General features: G+C 46.8%; 1 protein-coding gene across 2 annotated transcripts in view; it reads right to left on the reverse strand.

Annotated features, from left to right (window-relative positions):
• Positions 1-3,738: 3,738 nt before the first annotated feature.
• The window catches only part of MYH9 (myosin heavy chain 9), a 103,276-nt gene continuing 79,103 nt past the window's right edge, over positions 3,739-27,911 (reverse strand). For both annotated transcript variants that reach the window (XM_030545437.1, XM_030545445.1), the window contains exons 19-41: positions 23,555-23,715; positions 22,573-22,681; positions 21,494-21,625; positions 20,621-20,827; positions 19,557-19,694; positions 18,334-18,457; positions 17,314-17,485; positions 16,494-16,706; positions 15,898-16,042; positions 15,104-15,310; positions 14,443-14,547; positions 12,379-12,531; positions 11,734-11,982; positions 11,027-11,239; positions 10,047-10,259; positions 9,491-9,652; positions 9,042-9,170; positions 8,638-8,726; positions 8,322-8,445; positions 6,559-6,767; positions 5,950-6,058; positions 5,435-5,607; positions 3,739-5,243 (exon numbers count right to left, since the gene is read on the reverse strand). In XM_030545437.1, coding sequence (XP_030401297.1) covers positions 5,126-5,243; positions 5,435-5,607; positions 5,950-6,058; positions 6,559-6,767; positions 8,322-8,445; positions 8,638-8,726; positions 9,042-9,170; positions 9,491-9,652; positions 10,047-10,259; positions 11,027-11,239; positions 11,734-11,982; positions 12,379-12,531; positions 14,443-14,547; positions 15,104-15,310; positions 15,898-16,042; positions 16,494-16,706; positions 17,314-17,485; positions 18,334-18,457; positions 19,557-19,694; positions 20,621-20,827; positions 21,494-21,625; positions 22,573-22,681; positions 23,555-23,715 — 3,654 coding nt within the window. In that variant the 3' untranslated portion in view covers positions 3,739-5,125. The remainder of the gene's footprint in view (positions 5,244-5,434; positions 5,608-5,949; positions 6,059-6,558; positions 6,768-8,321; positions 8,446-8,637; positions 8,727-9,041; positions 9,171-9,490; positions 9,653-10,046; positions 10,260-11,026; positions 11,240-11,733; positions 11,983-12,378; positions 12,532-14,442; positions 14,548-15,103; positions 15,311-15,897; positions 16,043-16,493; positions 16,707-17,313; positions 17,486-18,333; positions 18,458-19,556; positions 19,695-20,620; positions 20,828-21,493; positions 21,626-22,572; positions 22,682-23,554; positions 23,716-27,911) is intronic.

Consider the following 27,911-nt stretch of genomic DNA (forward strand, 5'->3'; position numbering starts at 1 on the left):
TGCATCACCCTGGCTGCAGTGCTGGCTTACTCCTGCTCTGCCTGGGGTATAACGATTGCAGTGCTGGTGATGCAGCGCTGCTCTGCCAGTGTGGCCACCAAAAGCGCTGTAATTGGCCTCCAGAGGTATCCCAGAATGCCTGTTCGTCACTCCCAACAGCGCTGCAAATGTGACCACAGTGCAGCGCTGATAGCTGTCAGTATGGCCACACTGCAGCGCTTTCCCTACACAGCTGTATGAAGACAGCTGTAACTCCCAGCACTGTACAGCTGCAAGTGTAGCCATACCCTTAAGTCTGCACAGCAGTGAAACAGCCCTGTCACTTGAGCCCTGCAGACCTGAAGCAGGAGAGAGACTGGTCCTTGGGGGCTGTATTTTTGGGGCTATAGTGAACCAGTTACCATGATTCCCCATATACCCACCAGAATGTCCCAGGCTGGACACACACTCTTTTAAAATCACCCCTAAATACATGCAAAACTCCCTCTGTAACTAGGAGTGTGGCCATATCCCAGGTTTGAAGTGGTTTCCATCAGATCCCTGGTTTACAGTTTGGTTCAGTGGCTCTCAACACTCCCCACTATACAAATTGTTCCAGTGCCCCTGCCTCTGAGCCTGCTTTTGGGAGACCCGCCACATTGCTTAGACAGCCAGTCTCATGTTCTTAAAAGGAGTTAAGGTACCAAGGGCTACTTATGACAACTGCTTTCCCTCAGTCCAGGGAGCGGTGAACTATTCCCCATTCCAGAGCCCTGCTCTTATAGACCCAGTTAGTCTAAGTATAGGAATGTTAAGGCTCCTCCCCTCTACCTCAACAGGATCAGAGCTTCACTTAGTGGGAAAGTTTGGGCAGGGGTGTGGTACTGATCACCCCTCCACCCTTCCCCTGTCAGCAAGAAGTCACCACTACACTACCTGAGTGGGATATCAGCCAATGAGTGGAATAGGCCATTAGGGACTGTTAAATTTATTTTCCACAAAGAAAAGCAAAGAGCTCCTTCCTTCAAACACAAACACCCCGAGCCCTGGGAAAGCTGGACTGATGAGCTGTTAAAGGGTTCCAGAAAATCTGCAGGTAGAGAACTTCAGCATGTGCAGGCTGAGGGAGCGTAACCCACAGCAGCAAAGGGGGAGTGTGGTAGATCAAGGTTGCACTCCACAAGATTCAGTAGACATGACAGGAAAATTTCATGCTAAAGGGTTAAAACCCACCCCTTTGTGGGCTAGTGTACAAATCGGGGAAAAGGTGTAGGAGAGAGTTGGCCAAGGCAGGTACTCTTGTGTAACATGGGATATCTGGAGGAGGTGGATAGGCTCCAGCCTGGCTTGCATGCACATATGTTGCTGGCAGCAGCCCGTACTGACTGAAAGCAACTCCCAGTACTCCCAGGCAGGTAGCCCACCCGAAACCAGCCTGTACTGGCATGCTGCCTCTTGTCTATGCTATACTTGTTACCATGGCATGTAAGCATCCTGAGCCAGACAAAGCTGGGGGCATGTCACTATCCCCACAGCATCAGCTTTCCTTGAGTAGAGCTGGCTGCTGACCTGGTTCTTCCCAGTCCAAGCATTGATACAGCAGGAAAATGGAAATTCCTTCATGTGTTTGAATAAGTGGAGACAGTTTAATTCAGCTATAGCCATTCTGGCCACACAGGTACGAGATGGGCCCAGGCCCTTTGATTCAAAACACCTACCTGCTCAATAGTGAGAGAAGTCTGGAGCAGGTCCTAGCAACTACCTGAGTGGGACAGTGAATCTGGTTAATCCATTGAACTGATGCAATTGTGAGAGATATTTTCTCAATGAGAGAGACATCCCTGTTTTAAAGAAAACTCCAACCCCAAGAGGAACCCTACCTCTGAATGTGTATTTCAAAGACAGTTTGAGGGCATGTGCTTAACGTAGCTATGAACAAATCTCATTTTGCAGTGAGCAGTTTAAATTTGGTGAAGGTCACAGCTACATATTTATTTGCATAATACAATCAGTTCAAAGTGAGTGAAGTCTTGGTTTTAACAGAATGCCCCTGAGACATTAGCAAATCAGCCAGTGTTTCACATGCTGCAAAGCTTGTATTTCATATAGTGTTAACACTGTTGTGTCCTGTTTGCTCTAGGTGCTCTCGTGGGGAATTCCTGCTTATGCTTAGTAAGTATTCATTGTATTTGAAAAATCTGATTAGCCATGTGGTTGAGAATGCAGTGGCAGATGCATTGCTAACGGGTGGTCTCCCACGTGACTTGTCTTTTCTCATACAAGGCTCCAGTAAGGCAAGCGTGAAGGATGCTTTTAACTGGTTTTCACATACAAAGGAACTTCTCATCCAAAATGCAAGCATTACATGGTTTTGCTTTGAAGTTTAACGGGGGTTGCAAACTTTCTTAAACAGTATAGAAACTAGTTTACAATCAGTAGTGATCTGTGGGATTGGGCCCACTTCTGTAGTGGCAGATGTGTTGCTTTCAGACCTATTGCCTCTTCCACTGGTTGCCTCTGTTCTTTCCAGTAGAAAGATCAACCCCCGCTCCTTTTCAGCACTTGCATCGACAAGAATCCCTCCTCCTGCCCTTGGGCTCTAGGTTCCTGTGCTCCACTGAGTGACAGCTACTGCTTCCTCCCTCCTCTTTGTCCTAACCCCACTGTGATCACTCACTTCCCCCTTTGCAGCAGCAGCTGACAATTTCTAAACGCCATCTGCTGGTTAACATAAGGCACTTCCCCTGGATTTTGCAGCTGCCACTGTACACTTCAGTTCAGGGTGTAAGCCCACCTCTTAAGTGCAGCTGGTACTAACCGTGACTTTAGAGTAACTCTTCCAGCTATCATGCACACCTAGTACCTACCTGGATGGAGACCAGTCGTCTTTGATGTTATTTTCTGTCCCTGTGCCATGCTGTAGGGTAGCTTTTCCCTTCGCACACCTGGATGTACCATGTCCATCAGTAAATCCCCCCCAACCTGCAGAAATATTCAAACCTTCAATTCAACCCCAAAGGAGAAGGCAGTCAGTTGTAGCACGGACACTGACCTCATCCTCCAGATTCTTGTATCACATCCATCCATTGGAATCTGAAAAGCCAGGGCAACTGGGAGGGTGTGGGAGAAGAAAAAAGATGGCCACAAGTGCTGGAGCCCTAACCTGGGAAAGGGGTATAAAGGTGCATCTCCTTTGGAACTGTTGGAAGAAATAGGTTCTTTGGGAAACAGGGTGGAAGGGAAGGGGAGGGAAGAGAAAGTTAAAGGAAAGTGGGGACTCTACAGAGCACACTCACCACACTAGAAACTGAATTGACCTTCCTATCACCCCGCAGCCCTGTGGGAGAAGCAGGGAGGTAGGTAACATACATATGTTATTTCAATGCTTAGACATAGCATTTCTACAATTAGAGCAATTAAATCCTCATTCTGCAGGCCATGAACAGAACCAGCTGGGTCAAGTAAAATTTTACATCTTCTCCACCTGGATCTAGTCTTGCATAGTTAAGGTGTTATGTCTTCTTCTGGCCACTGCTGGAGAAAGGCTTCCAGACCAGAAGTCTCTTTGGGTACTGCGATGCTAGTTCATACTTGATAGGAAGTTGGGCTAAGTAGTATCACCTGGTGCCTACGTGCTCCTGAGGCAATACCGATAGGATGGACAGATAATTTGATTCCATACGACTGCTTCCTTTGGTAGCTCCACAGACTTCCTCCACTGTATTCAGGAAAGGTGGAACAGCAACACAAGCACACGGATTGCAGCACATGGATAATCTTTATTGGTAACATCAGTGGAGCACCAGTAAACCATTACTGACTGTAGTGGTGACAGCTGAGGCACATGCTAAGGCACTTTTATAGAAAAAAGGTTTTAAATCCTTTGTGACAGCAATTGGGACACAGGTGCCTGAATTTAGAGCGCTTTCAGGCATACAGTATTGGAGTTTCATATTTTTAATTATTTTTCTTTGCTCATAAGTAAGTCTAAATGCAGCATATACAATATGGTTAAGAATACAGGTAAATCCAGCAACCAGTGTATGATGTAGAAAAGTAAAGACTATCTCTATATAACCAAGGTCCCAATAGAAAGGCAGTGATAAAGACCTTTATTTTTTTTAATTACTTATTACAAGAGACATAAAGGCCCTTTACGTATCTGTGCAGATTAAAGGATTTTTAATATACTCTTAGTCAATGGTGCAGAATAACTAACCCCATCCCCTGGTTACAGAGCAGATACACAAAAGGCTTGGACATGTCAATAAAAAGAGGGATTCTCCTCCCTTCCTCACCCCTCCCACCGACACACATTAAATTCCGCTAGATTCGGTCCATTACCATTCAATATATTTGGTCCTCAAGAGATACTCAGACAAGCACACAGAGATTCTTCTGGTTTTTCTGACCCTGTCACCAGCTACTGGTCCACACTACCTTAGCTAAAAAGCCAAGCAGACAAAAGCAGAGACACTGCCAGGACATCATTGCACTTCCGAGATTTGGCCAGACAGTAAGAACAAGAAAGAAAAAGTCTTTGGCAAGTCTCCCAGGTGGGTGATCCTGAAAGATGCTTCCTTCCTTCACCCCTGCCTGTGAACGTGTGGGCTCTAGAAAGAAGAAAGGGTGAATTGCCATGGTCAAAGCACCCCGTTATTCCTGAAACTGCTTCCAAACCATCTGGGTGGGGAGATTAAAGAGGCAGAAGTCTGAGGTCACTGAACATGATTGCCAAAAAGCAAACTGGGGGAGGAGGGGGAGAGAAGAGAATAGAGAAGCGGGCTCTCTTTGCATCTATCAAACTAGGATCTGAAGAAAAATAGATTTACAGCAAAAAAAAAATAAATTTTCCCTAACCCCTCTCCTTCCAAGTGTAAAGATTCATCAGCAGCCACGGCATGGACAGTTCTACAGGCGTGCTGGTCAGATTTTAGAGTCCCAACTCTTTGGCATTAAATACAAAGAGAACTTGGAAGCTGGGAAGGAGGAGGAAATGAGGAACACAGGTGCCGAATGGCTCCAGATACACAAAACACATGTTGGATGGGCTCTGTGTTCCCCAGGAGGTGGTTTGCAGGAAGACCACTGGAGGAGGGGTGGGTAGGTCACTCAGTCAAGTGTAATCTGGGTCAGCTGAGAAGATTTATTCAGTAGCTTTGGCATCACCAGCATCCGCCTTGCTGTCTGCTTCCTCATCAGAGCATTCTCCTGTGCCCTTTCTGGCAATCCGGCGTGGCACAACAAATGGCAGGTCCCCACGCCTAAGAGGGATGAATAGCAAATCAAGGCAACAGAATTTATTTACTGTCTGTCAGACGTGCTCTGGGGGAGGGAGGGCAAAAAAGGATCTGGCCACACTGCTTTCTTAAAGAAGATGCACATCTGCTTTTGGCTACGACAGAAGCTTGCTGGGGTAGGAGTCGATTTCTCACGCATGACTGATTACCCTTACCTGAGTTTGCTCTTGAGGGAGCTGACCTCCCTATTCATTGCATCAGCCGTTTCAGTGGCATCCTCCAGCTCACGCTGCAGCTTTCTGCGGGATGCATTGGCTCGCTGGGCTTCTTCCTCTGCTTCCTCGAGCTGGCGCTTCAGCTGCTTCAGGCGCACGTTTGCCTTATCTACCTGCAGAGCAGAATGGAGAAGTCACTCCTAGCCCTTCGGGGGGCTCCAGTACTGCAGCAGGGAGTTACAGCAGAAGGAAGCTGAGTCCCTGATGGCACCTACTCTTACTCTTTGCTCCTTGAGGTTAGTTGCCTGGACTTGGATTTATTTTAGTTTTAAGCTTTTCCTTCTGCTTCAGCTCATTAGTGCAGGAAGCACTGGACAAGCTGCCTCTTTCATACAGCAGGGTCAGGTGTTTCAGCTTGGGCTCACACAGGAGGCCACCAGCCTGCACCAGATGCCACCACTCTCCTTCCACCCATACAGGAGACCACGCTGCTAGGCTGTGTAATTGGAGCATACCTGATCTTTGTACTGCTCAGTATTGCGTCTCTCATCATCCACCTGCAGCAAGACATCCTTCAGCTTCTTCTCAGCACGGCGCACCTGTTTGCCTGCAGCCTGGCGCTCCCTGTGCAGAAACACAGGGTCAGCTCAGGTAGCAGGCTATCTCCGGTGACCCTCTGGGCACCACCCCCGAGAGACAGTACTCATGTATGTGGGTTAAGAACAAGACCTCGCTAGTCATTACACCTCAGGGGAATGAAAAGAGACAAGAACTCCACTCAGGGAGTTGGAAAGCTGACTTCTGTCCCCTTTGCTTTGCCTGGAGATGCCCAGAAGGTACTAGCTAGTCAGTTTGACCTCTCTGCCAGAGTTTGAGGGGGATGCTAAGGGGTCACTGAATTAGAGTGACAGTTCCTAGAATGGCAAAGCTTGATAGGCTAGGAATTAGTGACCTTTGCTGCGAGAATGGGGGAGGTCAGTGGAGCTACTCTTTCCTGATAACCAGATGGAGTACTCATTCCAAGAGGCTGGCACACAGCACTCAAGAGTAGGATTTTGCTCTGTGCTAATACATCAGAGGGACCGGTGGCTTTTAACATGACAGGAGGTTCTGCTAGAACATACTTGGTCTCTGAGTCCAGCTGCTCTTCCAGCTGTGCTATTTTGGCCTCCAAGGCAGTGATGGAAGCCTTGAACTTGGACTTCACTGCACTCTCCATCTCCTGCAGCTTAGCCTTAAGCTCCTTGTTCTGACGCTCCATCTGCTGGCGAGCATTTTCGTTCTTCTGGGCATTGCTGCGCTCGGCATTCAAGTCAGTATTTATTTGATCAATCTGGGGAGACAAAGACTCAGCATACCAGGAGGGTTCTGGGCTGGAAGACCACTCACCAATGGATGCTGGAGGAAGGACCTCCAGCGTGAGCAGAAATGCGTATGTTGTACAAGTCTAGCTTGATTAACACTGTATAACGTAGCATAACATTCTCCATAGTCACGAAAAGACAGTCTCCTAGAAGCCTGTTCTGGTTTGCTCAAGTTTTCATTCAAGAAACGCCTAGGGCAGGCTGAACGGATTGAGAATTAAGTTTGGTAAGTCCCCTTTCTCTGCGGCTGGTTTTGCCAGCCCAACTCAGCCGTAGGCCATGTGCTGTGGCAGTGACAGTCTGCCCTACAATGCAGCATCCAGCTGCCCCCATAAGAAAGATCTGCCAGAAATCGTGTGCCAGAGCCACATGCTTAGGACAGCCTCACATTTCAGCTACCCAGGAGCAGCCTCGAAAGATTTTCTTGTCAAGGGAGTGGTAGCAGAAACTGAAGCCACTTCCAGCCCAGGACTTTGCCCAATACATAGTCAGTGTTGGCTACATGGAATAGTGAGGACTGCCTCTGAAGGTCAGAAGCTCTGCTTTACATCATCAGTCCATTGAAATGAAAGAGCTCCTTGGTAAAGATGTACCAAAATTTAGCTTTGACTAGCTATTGGGCCAATGTTATCACCCCCTCCCCACCCCATACTGGAAGTTGAGCAGGTAGTAAGTGTGGCTGCCCTCTTCCCATAGTCCCTGTGTTATGGCCAACTCAGCTGCTCCTCCTTTTTTAGGTTCTGAGCATGCCCTAGCATCCGCTCTCTTGTAGTCTCCCTTCCTCCTATGGCCGGTCATGTTCTCCCTTCTCACTGGTGTGCCTCTCCCCCGGCTCCCATTTAGGAATGAACCTGCAGATCTGCCTCTAGTGAAACTACTAATCTCACTCACTTTTGCAGTCAGGCAGGTTACTTTAACCCTCTAGATAAGGTGGACAATATATATCATTTGTATTACAGTAGCAACCAGGAGTCCTAGTCATGGACCAGGACCCCATTATACTAGGCATTGTACCAACAGAACAAGATAGTCCCTGCCCCAGAAAGCTTACAATCATATATATGTCAAGAACATTCAGATTAAGGTCTTGATTTAAAGACACTATAATGGACTAATGCACCTGGTAAGGTTAATCATTTTGGAGGATGCAGTGAAAATGATTTTCTATAGAGTGGGACTGTTTCAATACAATACAGAGATGGATAAGCAGCAAAATCTTTAAGGTGATAAAGGAAAATCAGTCACCCCTTAATACAAAGGATGACCAGACAGAACTCTTGAAGAGTTTGAGGGACAGTCCCAGCTACTTTCCTTCTCTTACAAAGGAGTTATAACATTCCAGGGTCAGTATGAGCCATCAGTGAGCACTGAATAGCTATCCCATTTTATCTACAACAGTGCACAGACACTGCTGTGTAAAGCACTTTGTGAATCTGTACTGTTTGGAAGACTGGAGGAAGTTCATCCAGAACTCAGTTTGGGCATTTACAGAGCCAGCTGGTGGGAAGACCCTGAGCAGGTACCTGAAGGTTAGCTTTCTTGAGCCGGTCATTGACCATTTCTGTGTTGCTCTGCTCCTCTTCTAACTCCTCCTCCAGCTGAGCTATCCGGGCCTCTAGACGTCGCTTTTCCTCCAAGGCCAGGGCTCTAACAATGACAATAAGAATTAAGTGCTGGATGGTGGTGATGCAGTGCACTTCTACAGAAAGCCCACCAGTTATAACCTTACACAACAGTAAGCATCTAACAGGCTATTACAATATAGGCTAGAGTATATGCTTATGAAGGGCACCTCCCCAAACTAGCTTCTCCTCCCCAACAAAGGGAGCTATTACTCACCCTTTGCCACTGCTGTTGGCTATCTCATCAGCCAACTCATCTCTCTCTTGCTGGGCCTGGCGCTTGGCACGTTCAGCAGCTGCAAGTTCCTGGAATGAAAATGAGATGGTCAGTGATGCAATGTGAAATTAGCAATTAATGCAGATCAGAGGACAAACAGCTACTAGTAGTGGGTGATTCCAAGAAGTAAGAGGACTAGTGTTCTGTACTTCCACATGGACTCCCTGTGTTTGAGTCACTCTTATTCAACTGGCAAGAAAGGGCCAACTATGCAGAGGAAACTGAACCCAGTACTGGAGAGGTTACTGCTGTGCTCAGAGATGGCTTATGGAGCCACACAGCAGCCTACTCCTTGGCTAAAGTAAGTGAATAGGCCCCTCCTGCCTGAATGCAGGCTCCATTACCTCCTGCATTTGTATCATCTCAGCCTCCATGCTCTTCATCTTCTTCTCATTCTCTTTGGCCTGGACCAAAATCTCTTCTCTGGAGGTGCGTGCATCATCCAGCTCCCGCATGTAATCCTTCATTTGAGCCTGCAGAGATAACAAAACAGACTTCAGAGAACATCTTTCATTCCTGTCATTACATTACACAAGCAGTGGTACAAAGGAAGGAAAGCTTGCTCTGGTTTTGCAACACCAATAGGGGAATAAATTAATGGATTAACACAGATTGGGGTTACAGAGACATCTGAATTGCTGCTGAACTTTTCCAACTGAACTGTTGCACAGATCAAGATTCAAATGTGTGCCACACCACTCGGGTGATGAAAATGCATGATTCTGACAGGGAAAACCAGATCTCCACCCCATGCCCCCACATAGGCAGCAGGCACAGGACTGAAGTCCCTCACCTGCAGTTTGCGGAGCTGTTTGATGGCTTCATCACGACTCTTGTTGGCAGAGTCTATCTGGACTTCCAGATCCTTCAGGTCCAACTCCAACTTCTTTCTGGCAGCCACAGCCATGGAGCGCTGCTTCCTCTCATCTTCTAGCTCCACCTCCATCTCTCGTACCTGGTAGGACAAACAAGCCATCAGTGTAAACCAAACAAGCCAGCATGAACCATTCATCTCCCACAAAGAGATAATCAGAGTTCACTCCCTCTCCTGGTGGGGGATGGAAGGAAATAAGGGAGAGAGAGAGAGTTCAGACAGTGTTCCCTCAGCAATAAAGCACTATTCTGGTTTCTTGGCTTGATGGACAGTGCAAGTACTGTGACAACGGTACATGAGGGGCACACACCAGGGAGTGATTTGTAGCACTAGCAATGTCTCCCAATGATAACAGGAATTCCTGGAGTGGCACTGGCTAGATCTGGACAAGCAGTGTCCAGCTATCCGAGGGCAGACGAAGGGAAGCAGTTCCCTTTGAGCAGACAACTTCCAGGATTTGTGGAGTGATGCAGACCTGTCTGATCAGTTGTTTCTTCTTCTCCTCATTCTGCTCATCCCGGCCCTGGAGGTCGCGCTCAAACTGTGCCTTCATGGCTTGCTGGTTCACTTCCAGCCGCAGCTTGGCATCCTCTGTGGCCTGCAACTCATCCTCTAGCTCTTCCAGCTGGGTCTTCATCTCCTCCACCTGCTGTTCCAGGGCTCGCTTAGATTTCTCCAGCTCATGAACCTGCAGCATGAACACACACATCAGATCACCCAAACAACAGCCACCAACTTCACCCACCAAGAACAGAGAGCCATCCAGATCAATAGGGCAGCAGCTCACTGAGGAAAGGATGCAAAGACTCTGCTGCCCTTCCTGCCACATCACCCTCAGTTTCTTGTACTAGCACTGTGATGCCTCCTTATTAATGCTAAATAAAGTTGCTTGCATACTTGAGAGCCTTTAGTCTAAACCTTGACCTCAGCTATTGCATTTTCCTGTTCCCTCTGATCAGGCATGCTGAGAAAATTTAAAGGGGAAGCATGTGTTAGGATAGTCCTGATCATACTGCGGCATGTAACACTTGTCACATTGCCAAAGATGTGGAAGTGCTTCAAACTCCCCTTCAACACCCCCCGCGCCCCATCATTTATCTTTAGCATCTTCATATTTGAGTCAGTCTCCCATTCTCTGGCTGGCTCTCTATATTTCAAATGCAAGGCTCACCTGGCACTCTCTCGTCTCTCCACAATGGACAGTGGGTTTCTCTTAGCCAATGGCCAGCTTGCGCCTTTATCACACTATTCAAATCCCATCTCCTTCCTTCCTTTCATTCAACCCCAATAAAAACAAAACCATCTATTCCTACTCCTAAGCCCACTGCATGTGTTCAGTTTTCCCAATTGCATTCCTTTACAAATGCTCCTACATTGCAAATTTCTCAATGAAACTGCTCAATAGGCTGGGATGCAGGTGACATTGAAAGGGAGATGTTTTAACAGTATATTTACACTCTTGCCAACATCGTCCTTGGAACTCATCAGGTCCTCCATCTCTGTGCGGAACTGCTTATTGAGCCGCTCCAGCTCTGCCTTCTGCTCCATGGCTTCTTCCAAGGCTCTGGCCATGGACAGGGCTTTGGTCTCCTTCTCGCGGGCTTCTGCCTCAGCTCGGTCCCTCTCCTCTGCATACTTGGCAGAGACATTCTTTTCCTCTGCCAACAGCTGAAGGAAGAGAGAATGACTGCTATGAGGTTTGCTGAGCTTGGCTTATCTCTAAGTGCCATTCCAGACAGTGTCTCAGATTTGGGTGGAAAGGGTAATGCAGAGAACATGGCTCCCGAGAGCCAAGCATATGGCTCCCAACTTGATTGGCAGGGCTGGGACTAGAACTCTACTGACTGTAGTCTTCTATAGTAGTCACAGTCACTACTTATATGCAAGTCCAAAAAGATGGCTGCAAAATTTCCCATGGCCTGGATCTGCTCCCAAACACTTATGCAAGTTAAATGAGGCTGAAAATTTCAGTCCCCCTGGACAAGAGGCGAAACTAGAATCACATGCAAGGAACATGAATTTCCACCAGTGCCAGCTTCCTTCTCCTCACCCCCATTATGGTTCAGAAAGGAATATGCATTCCCTAAACAGATGTTTACATTGTGGCAGGCGATATTGGGAAGGAAGATCCTCCCCATTGTATATTCCATGACTGACACTACCTGATCAAACTTCTTCTGCTTCTTCTCCAGGTTGGAGACTATTTGCCGCTGGTGATCAAGGTCCACAATGAGGTCATCCAATTCTTGCTGCAGCCGGGTCTTTGTTTTTTCCAACTTGTCATAAGCAGCTGCCTTCTCCTCAAAACGCTGGCTCATGGCCTCCAAGTCCTTCTGCAGCTTCTTCTTGGCTTCCTCCACTGCCTCCAGGCAGCCCAGGCCATCATCCATTTTTTTCTTCGTGTCTGCTACCTGGGGAAGTGGGGAGAGAACAGAGATGAAGCCAAACCACAGAGACCTCTAGTGTGGGTGGGGAGAGATGAGAAATTATTCCCTTAGAATTGAACTGATCATGTTAGTCAGACTTATGGAGGTGAGTGGGATGAAGAGTCCCTCTTCTTCTCAAATAGTTAGGTGTTTCTAGGGAAGATTCTCTGACAGAAATCTAAAAACATTTAGCATTGTATCAGGAGTTTGTTGCCTGAGCCCTGAAAGGTCCCTGCTTCCTCAGGATATAGTTTCCTTTGCTAACAAATACAGATTGCACCAGCATTCTCCATCTGAATCTAGATTTCCTAGGAATCAGCTTTGTGCTTATTATTTCCCCCCCAACAGGAAGGTTTGTTCTAGGAGATGCAGGTTCTGTACCTGCTGCTGAAGGGCAGAGATCTGTTTCTCCAGGTTCCTCTTTGCCTCCTCTTCCTCCTCCAGCTGCTCTTTGAAGCTGTTCTTCTCATCCTCCACCTGCTTCAGTTTGGTGCTGAGGCTCAGCTTCTGGCGAGTCTCCTCCTGAAGCAGCTCCTACACAGCAAAGACACTGAGATTTAGAGCCTTTCATTTAAGGAAGCCAAGGAACTTTACAAGCCCCAACCACTCAACATGGATGTCAACTCATGAGATTCAGTTTAAGAATCCTCCTTTCAAAAGAGAAAACAATAGAGTTTAAATGACTGCTCAATGTCATTCAGCAAGTCAGCGTACAGCCAGGGAGAACACCCACAACTCCTATTTCCAGTCCTACTCTAACCATTGATGGACACTCCTTTACTATGTATAGCTGAGACGCACAAGTGCTAGCAACTGTCTCCTGGCTCAGCCACCCTATAATCCTTTCCAGGGTTCTCTGCAAACAGCACACAAAGCTTTTCAACTCCTTTCAACGGTTCATGCTGGCAGTTAGCTGTATTCTGCCATCCCCATTTCATGATGGACTTTAATACTGAAAATCAGAACAGGTTAATGATGACTCTCTCTTAAGCAGCTGGTGCCTTTAACACTCCTGCTCAGATAAGTGATTGTGATCTACAAAAACTGTCCTAGGGCAGCACCCACATTGATTAAATCATGCTGCCACTACTTGGACTAGATGACCTAAAGATACTGATCTCTTCAATCTTCCTGCCAATGCACAACTATTCTGTGGTGTATTAATATTGGGTCTAGTTTAGGTGTCAATAAGAGATGGAGCTTATTCCACAAAAACTGACAGGTCAGAGTCAGCCTCCAGATAGTCAACCTAAGCTTTCCCCTTCCATTTCAGAGTTATACCCATGGACCATTAAATAATTCTCCTTTCCTTGGCATTTACACCCCCAGATTTGTAGGCTCATCACATTCCCCACTTAGCCAAGTTCTACATAAAAGATTCCATCCAGCCCCTTAATCAGTTCCTCTTCTGAGCCATCTTTAATTGGTCAGTCTCTCTCATAATGAGATGCCCAGACCTGAAGGCAATAGTCTAAGCATGGCTGCATCAGAGGCATATCAGAGCAGGGAAGTGATAGAAATATGCTGCTTCTGCATACAAAGCCCCAAACTATACTGGCTTTTTGCTGCCACACATTCTGTTCTAATCAGAGGTCCACTATCAACCTTTTCAACAGTAATTTGGATAAGCTGTTTGTTATCTGTATTATAGTAACATCTAGGTCCCAAGCAGGATTGGGACCATTGTGCAGGGTGCTGTCCAAATAAGAGAATCCCTGTTGTGAAGAATTTATAATCTAAGACCAGAAGCAACAAATACTAAGACTATTTTCTAACTTGCTCCTTCCCAATTAATCCTTTCTGGATTATGTGTCCTCCCTGCTGTTCAGTACCTTCCAATTTAGCATAGTTATATTCCATCTACATGCTGTTTACTCTGCCAGATGAATACTGGGCCCAGTCTGACCACCTTCATCATTCTGTAGAGTATCCCCACAACTCAACCCTTTGGCTGCAGGCCTATATACTTAAATTGCATTTATATCCAAGCTCATCTAAACATTCGGTTTTCTGAAACATTCAAATGTATCTGATGTACTGCTTTCCCCTTCAGTACCAAATAAGGCTACTTTGTGCAGTCACTATGGACTTCACAGGAAGTTACAAATGGAAAACAATTGAAAAAAAAACTTAGTGTGCACCACAAACCACCAGTGATCTTAAAGTGAGAACACTGCACTGGAGCACACAGCACTTAAGTGGGAAGGTGATGGGAATGATTCTAATCCTGGAGTAAGGGAAGTTAAGTTTGTTCCATCTACTGATGGAGCAGGTAGAGGACAGAGGGTTCATTCCTGAAGGGACCCACTCAGCATATCACAGCCAGAAACACCTGATGCACAGAAGTCCATGGGTATTTAGTGCTGAGATCTGCTCTGTGCTCTACTGCTGTGGCAAGTATGATGAATACAGTACAGTACAAAAGGCTGCAGCTCCCACACCTACCTGGGTATCCTGAAGCTGTGACTCCAGAGCAGAGAAGTCTTTCGCTAATTTGATTGACTTGCTGTCAGACTGATTCAGAAGGCCTGTAATGTTGTCCAGCTCGACCTGCAAGAGAAGTTAAAGCATGCCAGTTATCAAATGGAACCAACCAAACAAACTAGGAATAGATGTGCAGCTTTTGATCTGTGAAAAAGCCACTGTCTTCACAGCAAACAGGATTATATGGCTAAGAGTGCCAAGGACGGAATCCTTGAATAAGACATTAACGGAACCTCAATTCAAATTTCCCAGTCTGTGAAGGCCTGCACTGGCCATCCATTCTGCTGCAGCCCACGGGAGATTTTACACAATTACTCAAAGGTTACAGAGAGGAGTTGTTGATACTTTGCCTTCTTGCACCCACCTGCCCCCAATACTAGATATGCCAGTTCCTCAGCACCAAGTCTCTGCTCTTTCCTGGATCACAGAATGCCTCCCACTGGCAGTTATTTTCACTAGGTATCCCTACACGAAGGCACCATGAGGCAGCGTCCACTAAGTCGGAGGGAGTGAAAGGTTTACCCCTTCTTTATGGAGTCAGCGGCAATAGCTGAAGCAGTCATTTTCCACCTTTCCCATAACATGCCCCCACAGGAGCTAAGGAAAACTCATGGACCCTTACCTGGAGTTTGGTGACTTTCTCTGCCAGCTCTGTCCGCACTCTTTCACCATCCGTAAATTTCACCTGTAGCTCTTGGAGTTGGGCCTCTACTTTCTTTCGCTTGTGCTCAGAGTCCCCTTTGCCTTGCAGAAGCACTTTCACCTCATTGGACAGCTCAGCACGCTCACTCTCCAGAGTCTGCTTTGCCTTCTCAAGATTTGTTTTTACCTGAAAGAGCAGATTTTAGATGTAGTGGGTCTTTACTCTCACTGAGGTGTTTATTCTAATAGCCAACAGATAGTGTTCCACAGTTAGTCCCTGTCTGCTTACTCAAGAAAGTAGATCCCATAGTTAGAATTCAGCACCCAGCCACTGAAAAGCTAGACATTTACCTACTCAAAGTAATAACAGTCATGAGGAGAAGATAAAACTGAGGACGGTCTTGTAGTTCAGATTAGCAAATTAAACTCCCTGCAATCACAGTAAGAGCAGGGACCAGAGGTCAGCAAGTATATCAGTGAAAGGCACTAGAGTGTCACAGCTACGCAGTGCAGTTATATTGGGAGGGCGAGAGGGGAGAGCACTGACTGCAACATATGAAGGGTAATTATAATGCTTCAGGGAATCTGCTGATCTACTGGGGGCAAGAGGCAGCAGCGGTGGGGGGGAAGGGGAAGGGGAGCGAAAACCTTCTATAACTGACCAAGTGTATTTCCATAGTCCTCTGAAACTTTAAATATTGGTCCGTTGTACAGTAGCTACTGTTCCAGAGGGATTGTCTGATGCAGCACTGTGACTCCCGTTCTCTTACATACCCGCTTGGTTTGTTCCAGTTGCTCTGCCAGCTCCTCCAATGCCTGTGAATGTTTCTGCCTCATCTCCTGGATTTGTGCCTCATGGGTCTTTGCTTCATCATCCAGGGTCTTCTTCAGAAGAGTCACTTCCTGTTCCCGTTTTGACCTGCAAAAACCATAGACATTTTTAATGGACAAGATCAAGGAACATGCATTCCCCTGTAGCTTGGCATCTTTGACAGAGATAACCAGGTACTGGTTAAGGGACTCCAGCTATGAAAAGATAAAACAATCCTTGAGTTATCAGAGTCCAGCCTTGCCCATCTTTAAATTTTGTGACTCTAAAGCTTGGAGAAGTATCCTCCAGACTGAGTCTATTTTGCCCATTGGCTGCAAGAACAACAGTTTTGGGGCCTTCTTCTAAGATTAGGAAAATATCAGTTTTCGCAAACCAGGAAAGGTATCATCTTGTGAGAGACTGCAGCCTTAACCAGACATTTCACTCTAGTCTCTCTAAATCTCTGCAGTTGCTGAAGTACTCAATCTTCTCCTCCCATAGTGAGAATGCTAGTACCTGGTTTACCTCACCAAGCACCGTTTTTGAGTATTGCAGTTACCGGAGTTCCTGCTGTGCAGCAGTTGAATCTAGCGTATCCTCTAGCTCTGTTTTCAGTGCCTCCAGCTCCTCTCCCAGATCCCGCTTCTGTTTTTCTGCTTTGTTCCTAGCTGCCCGCTCAGACTCCAGGTCTTCCTGCAGTTCAGTGATCTGAGATTCCAGCTCCCGGATCTTTTTCAAAGCCATGTTCTTCTGGGCTGCCTCCTCCTCCACCCTGCATAAGACACAGCAATACAGTTCTAGCCACGTGAAGCTTGAGTGACCCACCACCTGTCTCCAGAAAAGTGATCACAAAATAGTGAATAGGAAAGAGGGTAGTGCTCTGCACTGGTTTGTGAGGCCAAGGTCCCCGTTTCTGGTCTTATTCTCTCCACAATTAAAGGTCCTAGTTCTTCTGTCTGCCACTGAGTGACAGGTGAGATTAGCTAGTTCAAACTGGAGGACAGAGGAATATTGACAAGGTGGAAGAAGAAAGAAGAAAAGGGGTCACATACGGAATGTTAATTTGTAATGTAGATGTAACTTAAGCATTGACTTTTCAAGGTTGATTTTTGTATCTGTTCGTAAAACTAAGCTGCCCATGCTAACTCCCTTGGATGTATTGCTGTCCTGGAAAACATGGGCATTTCACAGCATGTTCATATTCTACTGCTGCGCACAAGTCCATGGCAGGAATCAGCAGTCATAAAACTATAGTGTTACTGTAAAATCAATGCATTTCAGTCAAATAAGCTAGTTTACAAGAGCTGTCTGTTCCATTCAGTTCCTACCCCGATAAGCAACACAGGACAAGAGACTCTGATCAGGTGGTGAGGCCTCACCTAGACAAAGCTGCTTGTAGTTCTTCCTCCTTCTTGGCCAGCTGCATTTTGAGTTCTGCAATCTGAGCCTGCAGCTCAGCAATCTGGTCATGCAGATCAGTGGAGTCTCCCTCAAGCTTCCTGCGAGTTTTCTCCAACTCCTGCCGCTGCTTCTCTTCGCGACGCAAACGTTCTGAAGGAGACAGACAGGGAAGAGGGACACAGTAGCATAAATAAAGATATTTATTCTTAAGACAACGTATGATGCATCAGCAAGAGAGCAAAACTGAGTGACTGAATCTTTTCTAATATAGCATCTAACCCTGCTGGATACTATATGTTCTTCCAATGACCTGTAGCATCTTCCCCCAATCTGATACTCCTATTAGAAGTGAGATCTGAATGATGTTTCAGGTTCTTACTTTACAGCTAGCTTCCCTTATTCGCCTTCTCGTGAGAATGCCTTTGCCAGGGAAGACAGTGCCATGCTCCTCCCAACCCACATCTCACTGCACATGTAGCTACAAAGTGATGCTCAGCAATAGCTCCCCTCCCTCCACAGAAATGGAATGGGCTGCTCCAGGCTGCGTTTCTCCCAGCAGTTTTTCCACAGTGACCAATCAGAGGTGAATAAAATCTTTAAATCTGCATCCTGAATGGCACTAACAAGGAGACTGTGGATAAGCAGCAGCACTAACCCCCGTGTACAGGTACCACTGGAAGCAGAACAGTGGAGACACTCCCACAGCACGAAAAGAAATGGAACCAGTCTTTCTTCGCCATTAGTCTGCTGGTTTAGAGGATTTTATTTAGACCAAAGCTCAGCTGACAAGGCATGTAACCTTCAGCCAGCCGCCACTGAAAGATTCCATCAGACTGATCAATAGCATTCCCACTACAGTCCCACAGTATTAACCCTTTGGTAACTGGAATCCCAATGAGGCCACAGACCTAGAATCAGTCTGACTGAGATTTAGGAAATCCTGACTGACAGGAACACCAATACTAAATAAGCAAGTTCTTCCCAAGCCCTCTTTCTACCTTCCAGATCTGTGATCATGGCCTCATGTTTGTTCTTGAGTTTAGCCAGACTCTTAGACTTCTCCTCTTCCTCAGTTAGATTGGTTGTGAACTCAGATACTCTGTCTTCCAACAGTTTCTTCTCCTGCAGGATTTAAAAGCCAGTGTCAAATCTGGTGCTGGAATTTGGATGAACTCATTTGTATAGATTGAAATAGGCTACAATCTGTTCATGTGTGACGACTCCTGCCACAGAAACAAACCCCAAACCCAGTCTTGGATTTGGCTAGAGTGGTGACTGACCCACGCTTCCTATATATAGAATTTGGAAAACCCAGGAATATCCTGTGACCAAAGATCTTCTGAGGCTACAGCACAACAGGTTGGATACAGGGATAGTGTAACCCTTACTGTCTAATTTAGGCCAAGAAAGTGTATCTTAAATTCTTAATCCAGGAAATAATGTTCCATGGCTCTTTCAGTGGGCTCCACAACTCATTTTAGGTTGGCAATGTTTGAATGACAGTATCAAGACCAACTGCTTCAAGCGTACCTGATTATAAGTAAAGGAATCTGACACCCCCCTGTCCCCATCCCCCTCACTCCCCCAACCACATCCGGAACTAGTCATGTAACCCCAGTTCTAGTCCAAGAAGCTGGGAAAATAAAGCACTCTTTTCTTGGAGTCCCAAAGTGGGTGGGGGCAGAGGCTAGAGTCTTCTGGACTCTAGCAACCACACTTCTGCAGGACACAAGGAATGAGTGCTCACTGGCTTCAGAGAGGCGCTCACTGACAGAGTGGGAATAGAGACTGATCTCCAGGTTTACAGGACCATTCCCTGGAAGGAATTTTACACTGACCAAAGGGAGATACAAGTTGGTGATAACAGAGAATCAGGATTCAGTGTAGATTCCAAATACTAGCTATTTTAAAAATAACTGACTAGTATTTGATAGCCCTTTGAAAGTGAAGAGAGCTCTTTAGGCTATGTACTGCTCACCCTAGGCAATATAATCAGACAGAACAGGCCCACTCAAGACTGCTTGAGCATAGTACCAGTCTCTGCATATCGACCTGTAAACTGGCAACTAATTTCAGGAAGTCAGCAAAGTCACTGAAAACCCAGTTTAGCCCCTCCCTTGACACAACATACCAGGAGTGGCTACAGCTGGACTTCCTGTAACCCACCAGACCAGCTGGGCACCCCAATGCTGTTGTATAGGGAGCTGTGTGTGCACCTTACCTTGGCCAATTTGAGATTCTGGTCTTCTAAAACTATCAGATCTTCCTCCAGCTTCTTCAGCTTGGCCTCTGTGGTCACCTTCTCTAGCTGCAGCTTCTGCCTTGCACTTTCCTCTTCCTCCAGCTGCTCCTCTAGTTCCTGAATAAGGCCCATGGCATGTTATTCATATTGCTCACATGTCATCACTATAGTATTAATACAAACCATTATAAAATTGACCCTCAAAATAAGGGTCTCCCCATCCTCCAAGCAATCACCAATATACAGGAATTCTGTAGCCACTAGCTGGATGCAGCACACTGCATTCCCATCTATAAATATAATCAAGTACATAAACTTATATGCAGAGTGGTATTGCTGCTTCTGCTGGAGAGGATCTATAGCAGTGGTTCCCAACATGGTGCCCGCAGGCGCCATGGCACCCACTGGGGCGTCTAAGTGCACCCACGTACTGGCCAGGGGACGAGCATCTGCCAAAATGTTGCCAACAAGCTGCGTCATCCAGAGGCGTAGCCACTGAAATGCTGCCAATTTTCAGCGGTATTTTGGCAGCGGCGCCTCTGGATGACACTACTTGTCGGCAGCGACGCCTATTGATGTTGCCGCTTGTTGGTGGAATTTTGGTGGATGCTTGTCCACCGCCATGGTCCTCCATGGCTCGTTGTCTGGCACCTGCCAGACAAAAAAGGTTGGGAACCACTGATCTATAGTCTCCAGACTACCATTTTAATAAGGATCCACCCAGCCACCTAGAAGCAACCTCAGATTCAATCACCTAAGAACTGGGAAAATTATCTCAGAAGCTGTGTGTGTATTCGGCTTAGCTGACCCTAGAGTTAGAACTGTCCTATTGCTGTCTCCAGGAAGTTGGCACAGACTGCTGACTGTGAAGGCATGAGTGAGGTAACAGACCCTAACAAGTTAATGTGGAGTTCAGACCCCACCTTCCATACCACTATTTTTTGCCTCCGGTTCTGTTATCCTTCCCACTGAGACAGCACCACTATTCTGATAGTCACCAACCACCTTATTCACATATCCTGGGAATGGCACCAGTGTGTTACCTGAATGTTCTGCTGCATTTTCTTCTTCTCAACCTGCAGATGTTGACACCGTTCTTCCTCTTCCTCCACCCTGGCCTCCAGGTCATGACAGATTTCCTCCAACTCTTGTTTCTTTGCCGTTAGACGGGCCCTTATCTCCTCAGCCTCGGCACAGAGCTCAGTCTCTGCCTGCAGCTGCTCCTGCAGCTGCAGCTTCTCTGCTATTAGCTACACAGGAGACAAACCCAGGATCTTTAAGTTCCAAATCACTGAATTTTTTGGTGACTTTACTTTTGTGCTAACCCCCAGGAACCTTTCCTTATCTTTTGCACATATGCTCTTCCTTTTACATGGGACTTTTCTCAGTGCAGGACCAGGAGTCTCCTGCTGCTAGTCACAAGCCAAAGTAGGAATGTCATGTTTTAAGTTTTATCCCCTTGCATAAACTTGTCTAGCACAATCTCATATTACATCAACCCTTAAGAGATGTCTTGGGATTGCCCTTCCTGAGTGAGTGAAATTTCCTTCTCCCTCAAAGAAAAAAAAAAAAAAAAAAGAAAAAGAAAAAAAAAAAACCACACACAGAAGTTATTCCTAAACAAAAAAAATCCTTCTCTACTCCAAACCAGAGACAATCCGTTAGTGATCACATTCTGTTTCTGTGACTCTCCACAATACTCAGTCAATGGAGATTTTAATCCAAATGATGGCTGTAGCGGAGCAACAGCTGTTCACTGTTGCAGAACTAAGAGAAGAGAGCTGGGGTATTTAAGCCACAGAGAACTAATTAACACACTTAAGCAGGAATCCTGCCATTTGTAGTTCATGGCCAGCTATGTGAAAAAACAGCCATCTAGTAGTTTGACTAGCTGGGGTTTTGTGAGGGAGATTCACCTGTGTTTGGAGGGTCTCCATCTCAGTCAGTCTGTTTTCTGCAGCCAACTGCCTCTCCTTGACCTTCACCAGCTCTTCTTCCTTGGCCATCATCTCTTCTTCCTGCCTGCTTACCTGCAGCAGGGGTTTCACCTGCAAGGAGAAAGTTAATGGAATGTATAGAGAGTCAATAGCAAGAAAAATAGCATAGAGAGGCCCTACTATTCAGTAAATGGGCACTGGAAGGAAAAACTTACACTAGAAAACAGACCAGTCCCAATAAAAGCTTAGATAAGGTTTGTTTTAGATCTAAGTACTTGTCAATTGCCAGGGTTTTGTTGTGACACTAGAGAATGCCATGGTAGGAGAGGTGCTGCTGGGAGGCAGAATCATTGGAGACTCCGTATACCCCACCACTAAGTCTCAATGCCCACCCACCCCTTTCTTCAGGCCAGGATACAGCAGGAAAGATGTAGGTAATGTTGAGGTGCATGGTGGACCTGGTGCTAAGCCAGGAAAGACATCAGGAGAGAAGAGCAAGAGTGCAAGTTCATCTGCATGTAGGTGAGGAATACTTCACAGAAAGGTCAATCAGAAATCTCATTTCACAGTATGGGAAAATTAAGATTTACTTTGCTCCTAACTCAGCTCGAGAGCCTCATTCCTGCTGATGTCCACTTCAGTTATAGGCCAGAAAATGATTGAGTCTATTGGTAGAGGATCAGAACGCCCCCTCTTTTCTTCTACTGCTCTGGGAGGGATGGTGAACCCCTCACCACAGTGAACTCCTCCTGCAACAGTACAATTCAGCTACACAACAAAAAGCCCTCCTCTTGGAAGGGTGCAGAGGATAAGGCTCTTCTGGGCTTGGAGGACTTTGGAAGATTACTTTTGCCTTTTCCACTGCGTTACTAGATTCCTAAGCAGCAGTGCACCTGAGGCATGCAAATATCCTGCATAACTACTTGGGACAGCTCGCTGGTATTATCCAGCTACAACATGGAGTAGAGACCCTGTATAGAGAAGTTTGTTTTGTGAGCATGGCAAGCTCCAGTTACAGCTGTTAACACTTTGGCAAATAGCCAGGTGAGAAGATGTACCTTGGTGAACAGCCTCCACCACTGCCAGTTACGCAGCTTCAAGTAGGCAGCACAATTCCTCTGAAGCACCTTCATTGCAGTTAGTTGCTGTTGACGTTTGGCAAAGGCCCTGAAAAATAAGAGCTGTCAGACAACCAACAAAGCCACAGGTTCCACACAGATATCTACATCAAGTCAATCCTCAGCCATCTTCAACTGTCATTTCCAGATTGTCCTTTCTAAACATCCCATGAGCTTTACTTACTTCAGACCTTGACTATACTGCTCAGTATACATGGGCTGTCTTCCTTCCTTCCTTTTCCTCACTGGTGAGGAAGTGCCTTCTCTCCAACTTCTACCTCATGAGGAACAATCCTCCCAGCCTCAGTGACTCACTACACACCATCAAGAGATCTTTGTTCCTTTGCCCATGTCTCCCTTCACTACTGGTTGGATGTCTGTTTGCTCACCCTACCATTTATATGTTTATGGAAATGTGCTGTGGTTTATACTGTTCTCGCCACAGTCCCAACTCTAGAGTTTTGAGAGGCAGATGTACACAAACATTTATATTGCACTACACTGTCTCTATGTTGATGGCAGAAACCCTTTTCAAATTCTCACATCTGCCATCTGTGGTTGTGATTGCTCTGGCAAAAGGTTTCCCCATTGCTTGAAGTAGCTATAGACAAGAGTATGTTTTACAGTCAATAAAAACCAAGAAGGATGTAGGATATTAGCTCAAACACTTCCTTGCAGAAGTCTTTACCAGGATTTAGTCAATGTATTGCAATTTCACTCTGGTGTCAAGTTTTCTTAAGTTGTACTTGAGTTTTGTAAATGCCTTAAACATCAACTGTTGCATTCTGTGACTGAATCCTCAGACAAGAATTAGTCCTTTCTGAAGGGAATCATTTTTAGTTGGCTTCGTAGAATATAAGCTTGACCCAACAAAGATGAATATGCATTTGACACACATGTCATCATGGAGTATGGTCCTTACTTTCTGGCTAGGTATCCTCTGCAGCATGCTTGGAACTCAATAATGACATCTGTGATCTTCAGGTCTCTTTCCTCCTCAAGGTGAGCGAGGACTCCAGCTCTGAAAAAAACTTTACTCTGTCCAATTCGATACAGGTTTGGATCCAGCTCCAATGCTTTGATCTAAAGAGGAAGGATGCACCCATTAGAAATAGGAAAACATCCCTGCGCTGGGACTGCTCTGAGTGATTTGTCACAAGAAATAACCGTTTGCAATGCTAGAAGAATATTACCAAAATCATCTGGTCAGTTGACACAGCTGGCTCTAGAACAGTGGTTTACAACCTGTGGGTCCACAGACTATTTCTAAGATTTCCAAAGGGGCCCAAACACTTCAGTTTGAAATTTTCTGGGCATCCACAAATGAAAAAAGGTTGAAAACCACTGCTCTAGAGGGATTCTTAGAGTTCAGTCAAGCACAGGATGGGATGGAGAGGCAGAGGGAAAACATGCAGTCAGGTTTAGTACATCACACTAGAGCATTCAAGTCCACAAGAATGCTTTAGGGGACACATATGTCCAGGCCTGACCACTTGTGCGCAAAAGACATCTTACTAGTCAGTTTAAGAAGCTACAATGATAATATTGTGCTCCCACACTCTGCTAGAGGTTGTAGCCAGGTTTGGGTTTAACTCAATATATTTAAATATATACTGTGCCTAACCTTCCTTTTCCCTTCCTAAACAGCACAGACTTGCTGATCCCTCCCATAAATGATACAACTCTTCCAGCTTTTTCTCCCTTGTCAGAAGAAGTGTTCCACTCAGTTTTCCTCTTCCCCTAGGACCTGCCTAGCATTAAGCATTTAACAGCTGGGGAAAAATCAGCTACATTCTGCATGTGACGGAGTGGATGTGGCATCCACTACACGAGTTCAGTTTCAGTCGGAATGCTAGATAGCCACTTTGCGACAGGCATTCCTGCACTGGTCACTTGGACCCTCCACTAAAAGCAGCTATCACCCATAGGCGCTGACTCCAGGAGAAAAATTGGGAGATGCTCTGCACCCACCAGCAGCTCTCCGCCCGGCCCCACAGCTCACATCCGCCTCTTCCCCTGAGCATGCCGCTTCTCCCCACAGCTGCCAGCACTTCCCACCAGGCAGCAAACCTGGGAGGAAGGGGAGCACGGAATTGGGGTAGAGCCTTTGGAGAAGGGGTTGGAATGGGGGCAGGACAGGGGTGGAGTCAGGGCGGGGCTGAGGCGAGCACCCACCGGCACTATAAGAAGTTGTTGTCTGTGGCTATCACTATAAGCCATTCAAAGAAATTTGTCTTGAAGTATATGTTCAAATATGCATCAAGAACAATTTTACTGCCAGTGAACAATCCACGCCGAAGAGTATATAGAGGCCGAGGGATCCCAGAGGGAGGACTGGCCCCAGAAGGATAGGGAGCCAGGGAGGAGGCAACCCGAGCCGTTCTCCGGAGTGGCCTGAGGGAAGAAGGGCAAGCCTCAAGGGACACCCGATCAACTGGTCCGGCTTACCTGCTGGCAATGCAGCAAACCGGGGCACACAAAATGGGACTGCCTGGAGATGGAGCGTGGGTCGGTTGAGTTTTGTGGGTGGATGCAGAAAGCGGGGCAGACAGGGGGGTCCTGGAGCAGTTACCGTATCCAGTGGTGGGGGGCAGGGACTGGGGCTCACTACCAGGAATGAAGCAAGGTGGTACCCCAAAAGGGGGACATGCTACCTGAGCCAGGAGGCTGCTGGAATTGGGGACAGACCTAGATCCACCCAACTCCTAGACAACTGAGCCCAAAGCAGGCAGGTCCACGGGAGGACTGCCTGGGAGAGCTCACTAGCTCAGGCCCTTCAGGTGAAGGGCCACACCCCGCCGAGGGCCCCAGGGAGATGGCACCCGCAGACGAGGCCCCGAACCCACATGCAGGTGTGGGGGAAAAATGAGGCAGGGAATATCCTGCTGGATGAGAGGCTAACTCCCGACCCTGTCCCTCAGGAACAGGAGGAGCAAGGGATGGGACCCTACCCGCCATGTGATTGCTGTGAGGATCTGCAGGCGGAGGCAGAATTAGGGGGGCAGCCTCTGCCTCCACAGTGTACCTTCAGTGGGTGGGTGACAGAGTGAACACTGGTGGAGGCAGCTGGGGCTCAACTGGTTCCAGTGGAAGACCTCCCCGCAGAGGCCCACCTGAAGTAAAAATAAAAGGCGAAAGGGCCGAAAGTGGCCCGACCATATGCCTTTTACTGGGGGAGGGGCACAACAGGGTGCTGGTGTGACGTAATTGATATAAACTGGGACCATATAGAACATGGTTTGCAACCAAGGTCCTGTAGTGGCACCAAATCCGATGTAAAGGGGGTCATATAAGGTGTCTAAGACCAGGTTATGGGTTACAGACAGCATAATCATAACCAGTATCATTATGTAGTTGAAGTTATAAGTATTGGCTGTATACTGTCTGTATTTCAAATTGGTGCTGCAGTTCTGGGAAACACCCCAGACAAGTTGGTGTTAGCTCTGCTTAGCCTGCTTGATGGCCCATTAAGGATCATCAGCTACACAATTGACCCATTGAGAGGAGGCAGGTACCCTTGTAACTCAGCAGGGTGTGCAGGAACTTGCCCATGTGACTCCAAGCTCCATTTTGCTGTAATTTTCCACAGTAAGAACAAAGAAGTGTTCTTACACCTGGAAGTGCCTATATAAGGCTGATGCCTCATCTCCATCTTGTCTTCAATCCTGCTTCTTACCCTTGGGTGACTTTGCTACAAACTGAAGCTCTACACAAGGAACTGATGACCCATCCCAGCAGGGGATGTACTCCAGAGACTTGATTTGAACCTGCAGTTTACTCCATCACTGCTACAAGCCTGAACTAAGAACTTTGCCATTACTGTATGTAATTGATTCCATTTAACCAATTCTAGCTCTCATCTCTATCTTTTTCCTTTTATGAATAAACCTTTAGATTTTAGATTCTAAAGGATTGGCAACAGCATGATTTGTGGGTAAGATCTGATGTGTATATTGACCTGGGTCTGGAGCTTGGTCCTTTGGGATTGAGAGAACCTTTTTCCTTTTACTGGGGTGTTGGTTTTCATAACCATTCATCCCCAGGATGGGTGGCACTGGTGGTGATATTGGGAGACTGGAGTGTCTAAGGAAATTGCTTGTGTGACTTGTGGTTAGCCAGTGGGGTGAAACCAAAGTCATTTTTGTCTGGCTGATTTGGTTTGCCTTAGAGATGGAAAAGCCCCAGCCTTGGGCTGTGACTGCCCTGTTTGAGCAATTGGTCCTGAATTGGCACTCTCAGTTGAGTCCCGCCAGAACCACATCGTCACAGCTAGCTAAGAGAAATAAGCAAGGACCCTGTTAGCCCTGTTCCAGAGGAAGAAGGGTACTAATTAGGCTGGCTGAGGGGCCATGCCCTAATTACCTAAGGGGATCCACCTGCAGGCCTGGGAAGCCAGCCTGCCCTATAAAGCTAGCTAAGAGACAGGAAAGGGAGGAGCATGGGCTCTAGATCCCAGCTGGCTGGGAAGCTATAGTCTCCAGGAGTGTTGGTCTGTGTAAATACTTGTAAACAAAAATAAAAGGACACAGGTGCTGCACTTCGGTTGGTCTCTGGGTATTTTTGGGGCCTAGGCTGGCGAGGGCCAGGTTACACAGAACACTGGCAGCAGATTGCGAAAAGTGATTAATCCCCTGTATTCAGTACTGTTGAGGCCACACCTGGAGTATTGCATCCAGTTTTGGTCCTCCCCCTAGAGAAAGGATGTGGAGAAATTGGAGACAGTCCAACGGAGGGCAATGAAAACGATCAGGGGGCTGCTGGGGCACATGATTTATGAGGAGAGGCTGAGGGAACAGGGCTTATTTGGTCTGCAGAAAAGTAAGGGCGGGGATTTGATAGCAGCCTTCAAATACCTGAAGGGGAAGTTCCAAAGGAGATGGAGCTTGGCTGTTCTCAGTGGTGGCAGATGACAGAACAAGGATCAGTGGTGGAGGTCTAGGTTGGATATTAGGAAACACTATTTCACTAGGACAGTGGTGAAGCACTCAAATGGGTTCCCTAGGGAGGTGGTGGAATCTCCATCCTTAAAGGTTTAAGGCCCAGCTGGCTGGGATGTTTTAGTTGGGGATTGGACTAGATGACCTCCTGAGGTCCTTTCCAACCCTCATCTATGATTCACTCAGACCAGAACCACCACCATCTTACAAAGTGCCATGTGTCTGAGTCTCAGCTCACCAGCATGAAAAATCTCCATGTGTCATTTGGCTAGCAGAAGGTTCAGCAGCATTAATCACAGGGGCTTTTAACTTTCTATAGTCTTCTGCTGCTCTCCCCTATAA

Source organism: Gopherus evgoodei, chromosome 1 (assembly GCF_007399415.2).
Source record: "Gopherus evgoodei ecotype Sinaloan lineage chromosome 1, rGopEvg1_v1.p, whole genome shotgun sequence".
In the NCBI taxonomy this organism is placed as follows: domain Eukaryota; kingdom Metazoa; phylum Chordata; order Testudines; family Testudinidae; genus Gopherus; species Gopherus evgoodei.